The sequence below is a fragment of the Dryobates pubescens genome, chromosome 5 (genome assembly GCF_014839835.1).
Source record: "Dryobates pubescens isolate bDryPub1 chromosome 5, bDryPub1.pri, whole genome shotgun sequence".
NCBI classification, from domain to species: domain Eukaryota; kingdom Metazoa; phylum Chordata; class Aves; order Piciformes; family Picidae; genus Dryobates; species Dryobates pubescens.
In genome coordinates, this window is record NC_071616.1 from 17,621,682 (window position 1) to 17,634,411 (window position 12,730).

Consider the following 12,730-nt stretch of genomic DNA (forward strand, 5'->3'; position numbering starts at 1 on the left):
ACCATGTGGTACCCCCTAACTGCCATTACAATGAAGTTATGAGAAAGTCCCAGCTCAAAAGCTTCTTTTGAGTTTAAGTGGAGCAGTAGCAACCCCAGACAGAAAGCCTGTCCCCAAGTAGTACTTGTCCCATTTTACAAAATGTGGATTGGTGATCCTCAACACCAGAAAAGAGTCTGGCTCACTGCACTAAGGTCCAGGTGGATGAGAAGCAATTTAGTTCACAAAAGTTGTGCCAGTTGTCAAACAGCACAGTAGACAGTGCCATGTCCCTTGGACAACAGACACCAGCAGAGCCAAGAAACCCACAGCCTTCCAGTTGAGCCATCAGCATTTGAGATAAATAAGCCTAGCTATGGAGGAGTTCAGAGCAGAGAAAACAGCCCTGTGGTTCTGAAAGAGACCTCAGTAGGGACCCAAGAAAGTTGCAGCAGTCCTGTGTCAGAGCAGAAAAGATGATTTTTTCCAAATGCCTAAGCAGAAAGTCATTAAATAGTGAGCCCAAGGCTCAGCTGAAACAGAAATCCCTCTTATCTTCCTGTACAGAAACCCAGACCTCTAAAGGAGATCCCAGAGGGCTCAGAAATATTTAGCCTCCTGAATAATACTGCTCTTGCTAAGTAAAGACCTTATTTCCCAGCTTGAAAGATCAGGTTTCCACACACATACCATGCCCTTCTTCCCCTGCTGCTCCCATCACCAGCACCACATCCTTGTGCTGTCAGATACATGCAAGATTCATCCCAGCAAGGGGTGAGGGCTGTAGCTGGAGGCCCAGAGAGCTCATGGCAGGCTTCAAAGCCAGCAGCAAGCCTGACTGCAGGCAGGAGCTGCAGCACCTCACACACACAGTGGGAAAGGCTCCCAGCTTCTGCCACCCTCTAAACTTAACAGGAATGAAAGTTATTGCTTCATGCAGAGATAAGATGCTGATTAGCTGTTGTCTATGGCACCCCACCTCTAAGCAGAAGAGAAATACCATCTGGCATGCCACCCTTGGAGGGCTGCCAACCTTTGCAGTAAAACACAAATGCAAGAGAAGGTCAAGATAAAGAAAGGGGAGCAAAAGAGGCAGAAAGATTAATCCCTGCCCAGTGGTGTCAGTCCAGGCACTGAAGGTACTAAGCTGGATGGATGAGCAAGCAGGAAGTTTAAGAACAAAGAAGCAGCAGCAACAGTTCTTTGCAGAAAAATCATGGATCAGCTGAAGAGATAAGTCTGAGCTGCACACACTCCAGAGTAGGATCTACATCAGCTAAATATCTCCTGTTGGGTGTCTGCACTACTGAGTTGCAAATGCCTGAAGACAGTCAGGGAGCAGAGACTCCAAGACTGGCAGTGGGCAAAAGGTTTAAGAGAAGGGCCCATGGGGTGAGGCAAGGAGCCAGTAATAGGACAGCAGCTTTGCATTGGAAGGCCATCTCAAAGGGGACGCCTCTCCCAACAGTGTCACATAAATAAGGCTTTGCTTGTTCTGGCAAGGTTTCAGCCAGCTGGATACTAGAGGTAGCCATCCCCCTGCATTGCATGTGGTGAGGATTTCAACAGTATGGTAGCAAGGGCTCTCCAGCTGCCTGAGCATGCTCCTATGATTGCTACCTGGTAGAGAAACTCTGCAATGGATGCACACATCAGCAGCTACAGGTGCCCAGCACCAGACTACTGCAATGGCAATACCACTGCTGCTCCCCCTCCAAGAAGGAAACCCTCATCCCTTATACCACAGCCACTTGAACTCCAGACATCCTTCACAACACTATTCATTACTTGCTTCCTGTACTTCCTTGAAGGGTACAGGGTCTTCAACAACTTTATTAGTAACACCATATGCACATAACTGCATCAAACAGACAAACTGGGGACCCAGTGTCAAGGCAAGTGTGCCACTTCCTGCCTTTTAGCCTTGGGATCAGTGGTACCTTCTGACTCCAGGCGGTCCAGCCCATAGGTAACAGCTGTAGTGATCTTCCTCACAGATGGGAGAGCTGTCCTTCTGACAGAAGATGTCATTGATGCTGGAGTTACCAGGACCATAGTTCTGCTGGATGGTTCCTCTGTCTGTTCAGACAGAGTAGCAGACAACTCACCAGGAGCCAGAGCAGCCTTCTCACTGGTGACTAGGACCACATCTGTGAGATCTACAGAAACAGAAAGCAGCAGCAGTTTGGCACAGTATTAAAACCCTCACCATTTAAGAACAAACTTAATGAAAACTTCACTCAAGAGTGGAAGAAATTATTAAACTCTTGCCTCTTTCAAAGATGAGCAAGCCATTCTGCTGTAACAAAAGCTTCTCCTCCAGGACAACCAGCACAGGAGGTTCCCCTTAATGAGAACTCAGCTAGGTTTTACTTCCATTGCTTTGAGGACTGGTAGTCACCACCCCATAGCAAGATCAGAGCACTGAAACACTGGTTGAGATCCAAACCAAGTGGCAGATCCAGTTGTAGATTGCAAAGAACAAAATTAGTTGCATTTATTAAGTCCCAGAAGCAACTTGATTAGTGGAAACTGCTGGAAGAGCCTTTGCTCCTCTACAAAAAGACCTTAATTTAAGACATAAAAGAAAATAGCTATTTGCATTGTGATGCCCTGCAAGGTAAGAATTACCAGCAAAGCTGCCAGCAGCAGTTTCATTACAGTTGTACCTTAGAAGGTACAACAGAATTGCACTCCAGCTCAAAGCTGGCTTTGTGTTAAAGGAACCCTTGCTGCACTCCTGTCAAGAAGACAGGCTCCTACACATACATACCAAAGTGACATCAACCAGAAGGCAGCAGCTGGACAAACAACTGCTTAAAGCATTTCTGTATGAGCTACATCAACCTGGTAAGAACTCACTCTTCCTCAATGGAAGGGAATTAGTGCAGGCTTCAATATTCTTGCAAGAGGGTGTCTACTTCCCCACCACTGCTCCCATGTTACCCTGAAACATCTTCATCCTTTGGACTGATTATCAGCAATTTGTAACTGCCTTTGGCTCCAGAAGTAAGAGCTTCCCCTCCATGACTTACATGTTTAAGACTGAAAGTTAGCTTGCTAGCAAGGATGGATGTGGGGAGTTATGTTTAGTTTGGGGTGATCTTTTTAAGTCTCTACTCCAAAAAACATGCTGACATTTCAACATGGTGAGTCTGGTAGCATAGGCAGAAATGGGCTATAGCAAGCCAGCAGAAGGCTAGAAAACATTCCCTTCAAATACAGATGCTGTGTTGAGATTTCAGTGTCCAAGCACTGACACCGAGTTCAGATGTACCGTTTCATCTTGAAGGGAAATGAACCCGCAGCCCTCAAAGCAGAACCCTACCTTCTACATCTGGAGTGTTTGCCATTGATGAAGTACCAGCTCCCACCAGCATATGGGTGGCACTGGAAGCAGTTGGCATCTGGGTGTCCTCCCCACTGTTTTCCTGGGGAAGACTTGCAGCTCCTGTTCCCTGGGTAGCACTGGGATCCACTGTCACAACTGACAGAGCAGCATCAGCCTCCTGGGCAACTGTGGTCACCTCCTGAGTAACACCTACAGCAAGAACATACATCAATACTAACTCAGAGCAGCTGACTGCAACAGGACAGAGGTTTGAAGAAATGTAACAACTTCATGCATTAGCATTTCCAGAGCCACAGCACAAGGAGCATGTCCAGCCATCATGAGGCTAGTGCTGTGTAAAGACCAGTGTGAGAAGAATGAAAGCAGCAAAATCAGTTCTCCTTTTCTTAATTGCCCCTTCAGGACATGTGGACCCATGGGGAGCAACACTGTGGAAACATAGCACTGCAGGCTTCTGGTGGGAAACACCATTTGAAGCACATGAGACTGACAAAGTGACCAACTCTCATGGCTATGAGACTTCAGCCTTGCAGAAGGGTTTATTTTTCTTGCACAAGTCTTATTGACAACGTTGTTTCCCCAGCATCTGGGAAACAGCAGAGAGGGAACACGCTGACAAGTCAAGTGCTTATAAATTAATTTAGGAATTAATCAGTCAGATTTCAGCAGCAGCATGCAAATAGCTTCCCTTCTTTTACAGCTACAGCTCAATGTTTTGGATGCAGTGAGCTGAAGTTGTCCTTTTGCCTCTGTAGCCTAAGAGCAATTAAAACAAAGACCTAAAGCCCCAGCTTGCATTACTCAGCCTAGGAACATGTCACTGCCCAACACCTGATCAGACTTTTTTCAGCATTCCCTCTATTTTAAACACTGAGCAGAAAGTCTTCAGGCTGAAGGTGGTGACACCATCAGCTGTCTAGGCAGAAGCTATCTGCCTGCTGGCAGCCGAGCTGGCACAAACTCCAGGCAATCGCAACCTGGCTGCAGCTTCACTCTAGGTTGGGAAGGCAACAGCAGGAGTTTGTTAAAGGACAGCACAGAACTCTAGACAAGATCTTTTGATCTGAGCACCCTTGTAGAGTCATGAAAGGGTCTGTAACTCACAGGTTACTAGTACAGCACTCTTTCTTGATTTAGGACACATTCACAGCTTTAATAGATTGCAAAGAGGAGGCGGCTGTCCTTCAGACTCTGCTGCCATAGCCTTTCAGTCTCAGCTTTTCTGTTTGTTATTACAGCCACCCGCTCAGCTTGAGGAACCAAAGAGGCAGCTCACCACAGTTCTTCACTAAGTCAGGACATTACCACCCAACAGACTGTGCATACTTGTCCACAGGGAGATCACATGCAAGAACAGCCAAAGCTAGGCAGTACTTCATGGATGCAAGCTGTTAACCCTCCAACAGTCCGCAGCCTCTCCTGGGAGAGAAAAGGTCTCCAACCTCTATTGCAGGTATCAAGATCATACCTGTACCTCCACAAAAAGCAGCATATATTCCCAGGAACATCCCTCCTAAAGCCCACACTTAAAGTCAAGTTTCTGCTGGCCAAGTATTACCTTTCCATGAGCTTTCTGTAGTAGCAGAGAGATCAGAGTGTGTATCCGTCACCACCGCAGCTTCTGGTTGTGATGGCAGGATGCTTTTCCCCTCTGCTGTAACTGTGTTTACATTTTTCAGTGAGTTGAGATCAGCTGTGTCTACACCTGTCACATTCACAGTGTGGAGAACATCATTGCTGCCTGTGGAAGCTGCTGGTAACCCCTCCCCTTGCACTGGCACTGTGCAGTTGGTCTCCCTGGCAAACTCAGGACTTGGAGGGGACACTGGGGATGCCAGCAGTCTTGTTGCATCCTCTTCCTCCCCAACACTTCCCTGTGAGGTCTGAGGTGGTTCTGTTGCCCCCATGTTCTCTGTCACCTCCTCATGGGAAGTACTTTCCCCTTGACTTATGTCCCCCATTTTTGTGTCATCCCAGTCAGGTGGCACGGCATCCATAGGGTGGATGGTGACAGTGTCAGGTGTGACAGGCAGCTCTCCCTGCCTGATGCTTGTCCCCATTTCCAAAGAGAGGGAGGCCTCAGTCACTGTGATGGGATGTTTTGCAGTAACAGATGCTTGCACAGCCAGGGATTTCAGAGGGCTCCCTGTATGAGCTCCTGGCATTCCCACCTCAGAGGTCATGCTGTGATCCTGGGGAGTCGGGATGACAAGGTGCTCACCTGCTGTTTCCCAGCTGGGAATGCTGGGGGATAGTTTAGGCTGGGGTGCAGCTGAGGGGTGCGAGTTACTCTCCAGCTCCACAGCTGTCCCAGAAATGGGCTTTGCTAAGAGGCCAGCAGAGCTGTGCTCTACTTCAACACCACCCTCTACAGTGGTCTCACTAACAGGGCCACCAACAGATTTCTCCTGGATAGTAGGGTTCAGCGTGGTAACAGCTGTGGTCAGCATAGCCTTGAATGCACCATCCCCATCCAGCTCTGACTTTGTGGGACCAAACTCCTCCTCATCTATGGCTGCCATTGCAATAGGAGAGGTGTGAGCACCCAGGTCCTGGCTCCCTGGGATAGCATTGCTTGGGCTTACAGCTGTTTCTCCTGCTACAAAAGCTTCATTTGAGGGTGTCTCAGATGGCTTCGCTGACACCCCACATGGCTCTTCAGAAACAGTATGCTCAGAAGGGCCAAGGTTATTTTTCGAGTTCAGCATACTTGTCCTTTCATCTTCTAACCCACTCCTTGTCCAGGGTCCATATTGGACCTTTGTCATATCTTCCTCCTCCAGAGGTTGTGATGCGAGGCATGGTCGACTGGAGGATAAGAACAGGATGCTGCAGGTGACCACACAGATGTTTAATTCTATTGATCTCCTCATAGCTGAAAAGAGATGTGCCCAGAAGCCTGCAAGTCTGACAGGTCCAGAGTGGAAGACCTAGAGAGGGAAAAAGGAACCAAGATTACACACACCTATAACAACCTATTGACTCAACCTTAAATAACTGGGTGGTAAGTTCCAAGCATGCTAGCCTATGGCCAGTTCTGAATAGACTCCTGCATATTGCAAGCATTAGATCACTCCATCTATTGTTGTTCCTAGCTTACCTAATCATAAGTTTCAAGACAGACCTTGCTAAGCTCTCACCACAGTGGTAGAATGCTACACTCTACCCAGCAAGCATCTGAGAATCAACCAGTTTGTCCTTTACCGGTTTCAGGAGTGATGCTTGTCAAGGTGAATCAGACTGAATTCTCAGCTTGTTATGGCAAGCCCTGTTCTGTGCACTGACACAGAGAGACCAAGGAACTTGCACAGAGAACAAGGTGGGTCTATAGGGCGCAACACAGGACACGAGCCAACACAGAGGGATGGAGGGCTGTATTAGTATCCGACTCTGTAAGGGCTCCTTGGCCCCACAGAGAAAGGCTACAGCCCAGAGAGCAGCACTGCTGCATTAGCACAGTGTTTATGCTGCACTGCACCATGGAGGCATTTCCAGAAAGTTTCATGTGTATAATCATTGTGTGCTTCAAGAGACTCCAACAGAGCAATGAACCAGTAGCCCAGCAGTGATCCAGCCAGCTGACAGCCTGCTCTTGGCAGGTTCTGTCAGCCTAAGCTGTGTTACTGGAGGCAACAGAGGGAGGACCTTGCAGCAGCAGCAGTCTGATGCCAGCCACCTCCCTCCACACAGGTGTCTCAGTCCTGAGCTTGCTATGCCACAACAGCATATGACCATCCTATCCAAGGCCCCATGCACGACAGTTGGTCACAAGCCTTATGCACACAGCAAATAGTTCTCTGTCACACAGTAGGTCTGGTAAGGTCTTCCCTCTACTTCTACAAGGCAGCTTGTCAGCACAGACAAGCCCTACTGCAGTAAGCCTTCAATTATCAGCAGCTTCACTTGTTTTGGCTGGTATGTTCTTTGTTTCACAAGTGAACTGCTCTTGCCTTTAACCCACAGGACTAATGATTATTAGTGAGGAAAGAGGCTGGAGCTGTCAGAACCATCCCTCAGTCTCCCAAAGAGCAAAGATGACCCTCTGCAGTCTTGCTCACAGGCACCAAGATGAGTCCATTAGGAGGAGTACAGTGTTGGACTCAATCTCAGAGGCCTTTTCCAACCAAAATAATTCTATGATTCAATGATCTGCAGGATTGTCTGTAGCAGAGAGACAACCTCAGCATTTACCAGCTTAGAGATACACAGGTCAGAGTCAATCACTGCATTATCGGAACCTTCAGGGCACATGAAGTCACTTTTTCCCCCTTCCCCTTTGGCCCCAGCCCTCACCAGTTTGAGCTGCTGGAATAACTCCCTGTCACAGGCCACACACATGCACCAGGTGGCTTGCTTGTCCCTGAGCACCAAGACCCTGCTCAGCAGCATAGGGATCTTATTTTTTCACAATTTCCTTTCTCTGGAGGATGGTTGGCCTCCCATCTATCTCCTCTACCTTCCCTGCCAAAAATAGCTGAAAACTGACAGCACTGAGCTATTCTTCCAGACTAATCCTTTATGCACTCGTAATTAAAAAGCACTAGGAGTATATCACACAAGCTAAATTGAAAGTGCCCAATGACATGCACCTGCCTTGCCATGCTGTGAGTATAAATTATAGTCACTTTACACCCCTTTAGCAAGGGCAGACAGTAAAACATCAAGAGGTTGGTTGGGTTATTTTCAGAGAACAGCTTGGATCCAAACACAGTTTTGCTAGATGTCAGGAGTCTTTAAGTTTATGCAAGTAGGTTTAGCAGTGGTTAAACCTAAAGAACTTCAGCTGCACTTGAAAGACAGCCACAGCATTTATCTTGCAGTCCTATACATTAAACATGTACATACACTCAGAATAGTTTGGGTTGGAAAGGACCTGCAAAGGTCTAGTCCAATCCCCATGCTCTGAGCAGGGACATCTTCCACTAGAACAGGTTGCTCAGAGCCTTATCCAACTTGACCTGGAATGTTTCCAAGGGTGGGGCAGGCAACCTGGGCCAGCATTTCACCACCCTCTGAATCCATCCTTTAGTTTCAAACCATCACCCCTTATCACAACAGGCCTTGCTGAAACATCTGTCCCCAGCTTTCTTACAGGCCCCCTTCAAGTACTGGAAGGTCACAGTAAGGTATCCCAGTGTGTGTATATATATATGTAGGTTTTTAGCTTTAGATTCTCAAATCACCCAAAGACAATCAGGAGGTAGTTAGCAGAAGTACGAAAAGATTAATCTCCCTAGCAATCTTAGTTCATCTTTACTAGGATCAGGACTACCAATGAATGAGGGAAAGCTGCTCCCCAGGAGGCTGGTTTTTAGAGACCTATTGATTAAAATGTTTAGAAAAGTAGCATTAAGAGCTTTTTCTTTGTGGCGAGTAGATAACATGGGTAGTCAGTATTAGCCTGATACAAGAGTTACCAGGGTTCTTTGGGCAGCTTCATACTGTTTTCCTAACCCAGAAAGCACAGTTGGCCACAGTCCTACATTTGTAGAGGGTTGAAGTAATGTTGGAGAATTATTTGCTCAGGAAATCCACAACAACTAAATCTAAGCTAACCTGGACTTCTACATTTAATGAAAGCTGGATATAGTAGCATGGAGCTTGCTGCATGATAATGGCACAAGTTCACACTTCAAAGAAGATTAGTCAGAGCTTAAGATCTACTTAGCTTTTGGAAGAGACTGGATTAGACAGTGTATAAACAGCATTGACCTGGGTATCTTTTTAAGCAGAGTTTGACACCTTGCTGTAGCACTTCCACTTAATGCAAAAGCAATCCAGGTTTTAGCACATTGCTGGCTGCACAGCAGTTTGTTACTCAGGCTGCACTGGGCTAGACATTTATCCTCCCATCTGGATGGTTTTATAGTCAGTCTGCTCTACAGCCTCAGCCAAATGATAAGAGCAAGCTACTCTGACCAAGCATCTATGTAGTAAACTTCAGCTTTTTCATTACTAGCTTAAAGGTGTGTAAGTCAGGAAGTCTACACCACAGGAATTCTTCATGCCCAGATTTCACCTGGCATTCTTCATGCTGAAGCCCTGGAGGACAATTGCCAAGCCCTGGCTAGCTTTGTAGAAAACTAATCCTTGCTTCAAACATGAAGCACAAAGGGCAAGAGACACCACCAGCCACTTCCCCAGCACTTAACAACAAATCCCAAGAGACAGTTTCCTCCAGCTGCAAAGGCAGCACAGATACAGACAGCCAAGGAGCTTTATTTTCAGCATGGAAAAAGAGTTTTCTTTTAACACCTGGAAGGCTGAAAAGAAGTACAACAGGATTTCTAGGCTACAAACAGGTGCCAAAGAGAGGCATCTCCAGAAGCTGCCCATCAGCATAAGAACCATCTACTACTGTGGACAAGTCACTAAGCTGAGGGACAATAGAGACAAATTGGTCACCAGCTGAAACAGCCTTGCAGACCCAGCTGGATCTTTCTGAATAAGGCTGCTTCCTTGCTCCATACAATAAGCACTAGAAATAGCTATTAAAGCATTAATCCCCTGTGAATTTGAGAATTGTTAGAAGAGTCAGCTCTCAGAAACTGATGAAAGGAATCCCATCCTGTCACCACCAATCCAACAGGGCAAGTCTGAAGGGACAGAGCAGACCAGGTTTTTCCTCATTCAGTGGCTGTTCTTTACATGGACCAGACATTGCAAAGAACAAAACTCTCCCCCCTGCCACAGTTGTATACACCTACTGCATGAAATGGCTTTTTTATTTTCACCCAGTTTAGAGAAAGCTCCCAAGAACACATTTTGCTGTTATTTTATGCCTTGGGCAAGTTCTAGCTGTATTTTTTCCTGAACTGTTGAAACAGAAAAGCATCAAGCTTTTAACCCATTTGAATTAACAGCCCTGTCCCAACAATCCCTTTCCCATACAGAGATAACGCTCGTGCTCCACCGCTGAAGTGGCTGTGTGCATCGTATAGCAAAGAGCAGAGGAGATTAACCGGTCAGCTTCAGACAAATCACTGTCTAGCCTTTGCAGACCACAGCTTTTCACACCTCCAAGTACAAGCTTGATTATGCCAGTTTTGACCAGCTGAACAGTCCTGGACATGCTCAGCTCTACAGTTCATCCACTGATTGATAAGTGAAATGGACAAAAATACTGCAAGTCTTTTAATGTAAAGATTTAGCCAAAACATACAAGTCAAGCAACTGCCAACAATCAAACGCTGTTACTGGAGTGCTAAAGTATGCTATCCAAGCCTCATTACTTCTGCTGAATACAAAAGCCAGCAGATAACACACCGCAGAGCTTCAACTCCTACTTTTGCACACAAGCTGAGAAAAATGCCTTCATTTCATCTTACATTATGTCCTCACCTAGTTCAATCAAGTGGATTGTAGAGCTGATGTTCTTACAGCACATGCTTCAGATAAAACTCAACCAGTTAAGCCATCTCCAGCCACTCACAGTGAATTCCCAACGAGACAACACTACACCAGCCACCAACATAGCCCAAAAGTCAGAGGAGAAAAACTGTGTAGACAACGACCACACAGAGGGGAACATCTTCCTTTGCCTTTGAAGGCAACTCCTTACAAGCAGACAAATGAGGTATTAACATTCTGTAAGGACAGCTTCCTACCAGTCCTAGGAAGGCACCTTAATACATAATACATCACCTCAACATCCAGCATTGGTGTTCCAGCAGTAGTTCTTTGAGCAGCCAGAGACATGACATGTTTTAGGCATTATTCCCCCAAACAGCAAGAGACCGCTTGCTTTGTTCAGAAGGGCACAGACCACCTATGGAAATCCCTACTCAGATTTGCAGTAAAAGCCACATAGTTCCTCATGGCTTCTGACCTACACCAGGTCCCCCAGCACCACAGAAGTCAGAGGTCTACGAAATTCCTGAGGGATTAAAAAGATTGGGGGGGGGAGGAGGGGGTATTCATGAATGAGGCCAAAGGGTGCAGCAGTTTCCAAACACTAGAAGACTGGAAATGTTAGTCTCCAGATTCATTCGGAACAGAGAGGTAGCATTCAGATTCCAATCAGCAAGAGACACTTAGAAATTTCAGTGCCTCGCCTAACGCAGAGAGCAACACCGCACAGCAGATCTGGAGATCTCTGCAGGTGAAGGTTTAACGTGCTGTTAGATACACTTTGTCTGGCCCTTTTAGCTTGGGCTAAACCTGCTTGTTGGCCAGGGAACAGGATTAAATAGAGCTCAATACTTGATTACACCCAGCACACCTACTTGCAGGGCACAGATCCATCTCTCTGTCTTCCTTAGTCATATTTACAGGTGAGTTTAAAGCCTCTAGAAGTCCGTTCTTCCCACCCCAGCCCTCCACCACGCCAGAAGACCAAGTGCAACCGACCACGGGGGGCTTTCCCTAGCCGAGGCCCGCAGCAGGACAGAAGGACAGCAGTGCTCACCCCCTCCCATCCCTGGGAGAAGAAAACACCCTCAGGATGCTCCAAGGGGCCAACTCCATCCACGCAGGACGGCATTCCTTCACTTTCCTCCCCACCCTCCCACCCCACCCCCTCCGCCTCCATCCCCCGGGGCTGCAGCGACCAGCGCCGCTCGCCGGGAACAAAGAGCCGCGGCGAGGATGCGCTGCCCCGCGGGCAGCCGAGAATCATCATCAGGAAAAAAATAACAATTAAATTAATAAAACCAGAGAGAGCCCGGCTTCGGAGGTGGGGATGCTGGTGGTGTTTCCCCTTCCCTCCCCGGCCTCACCTGCCTCCCGCCGCCTCCGCCCGCTACCTCGGCGCCGCGCTCGCCCCCAGCGCCCCGCGGCCGCACGGGCGGAGCGGTCCGGCCCCTGACACCGCCCCGCCGGGGGCCGGCTCCGCTCCGCCTGTTCCCGCCTTCCCAGGGTGGGTTCACTACTCCGGCAACCTCCGCTACAACACTCATCGCCTGGAAGGGGTGGGCTGCAGTCGGGCTCGGCCCTTGGCGTTCCCAAAGGAAGTTTTAGCGGGAGAGTCAGAGCCTCACAGGCCGGGATTAGAGGCCAGCCCAATGTAGAATCACAGAATCGCTTCGCTTGGAAGAGAGGTTTAGGAACACCGAGTCCAACCATTATCGACTATGAAGTCTGGTGCTAAATCACGTCCATGGGGCCACACTACATCTCTGCTCTTTGATCACAGGAGAATGCAGAAGTGAGGTCTAGGGCACCCTTAATGAATTTACATCTGTTACAGACTCTTCTCCAGTATTTTCAGCTTGGAGAGGTCACCTTCCCCTAATACTTCCTCTACAAAAGAAGTGTCCCTAAGGAGTATCCAATACATGTTAGGAAACCACTTTTTAGTTTCCCCCTTTTTAATTGAGAAAAAATAAACATTTTTACTCCTTGTTTCCTTCTACCCTTTTTAGAGAGTTGAGTTGATTGAACAAGATCTATAAGATCAAG

The 12,730-nt window shown here is 47.6% G+C and overlaps 1 protein-coding gene across 3 annotated transcripts in view; it reads right to left on the minus strand.

The window, feature by feature from the left end:
- Positions 1–12,130, minus strand: part of ARMH4 (armadillo like helical domain containing 4) — a 69,571-nt gene extending 57,441 nt beyond the window's left edge. For all 3 annotated transcript variants that reach the window (XM_054161700.1, XM_054161699.1, XM_054161698.1), the window contains exons 1-4: positions 12,049–12,130; positions 4,890–6,261; positions 3,308–3,520; positions 1,920–2,138 (exon numbers count right to left, since the gene is read on the minus strand). In XM_054161700.1, the coding sequence (XP_054017675.1) occupies positions 1,920–2,138; positions 3,308–3,520; positions 4,890–6,204 (1,747 nt within the window). In that variant the 5' untranslated portion in view covers positions 6,205–6,261; positions 12,049–12,130. The remainder of the gene's footprint in view (positions 1–1,919; positions 2,139–3,307; positions 3,521–4,889; positions 6,262–12,048) is intronic.
- Positions 12,131–12,730: the final 600 nt, after the last annotated feature.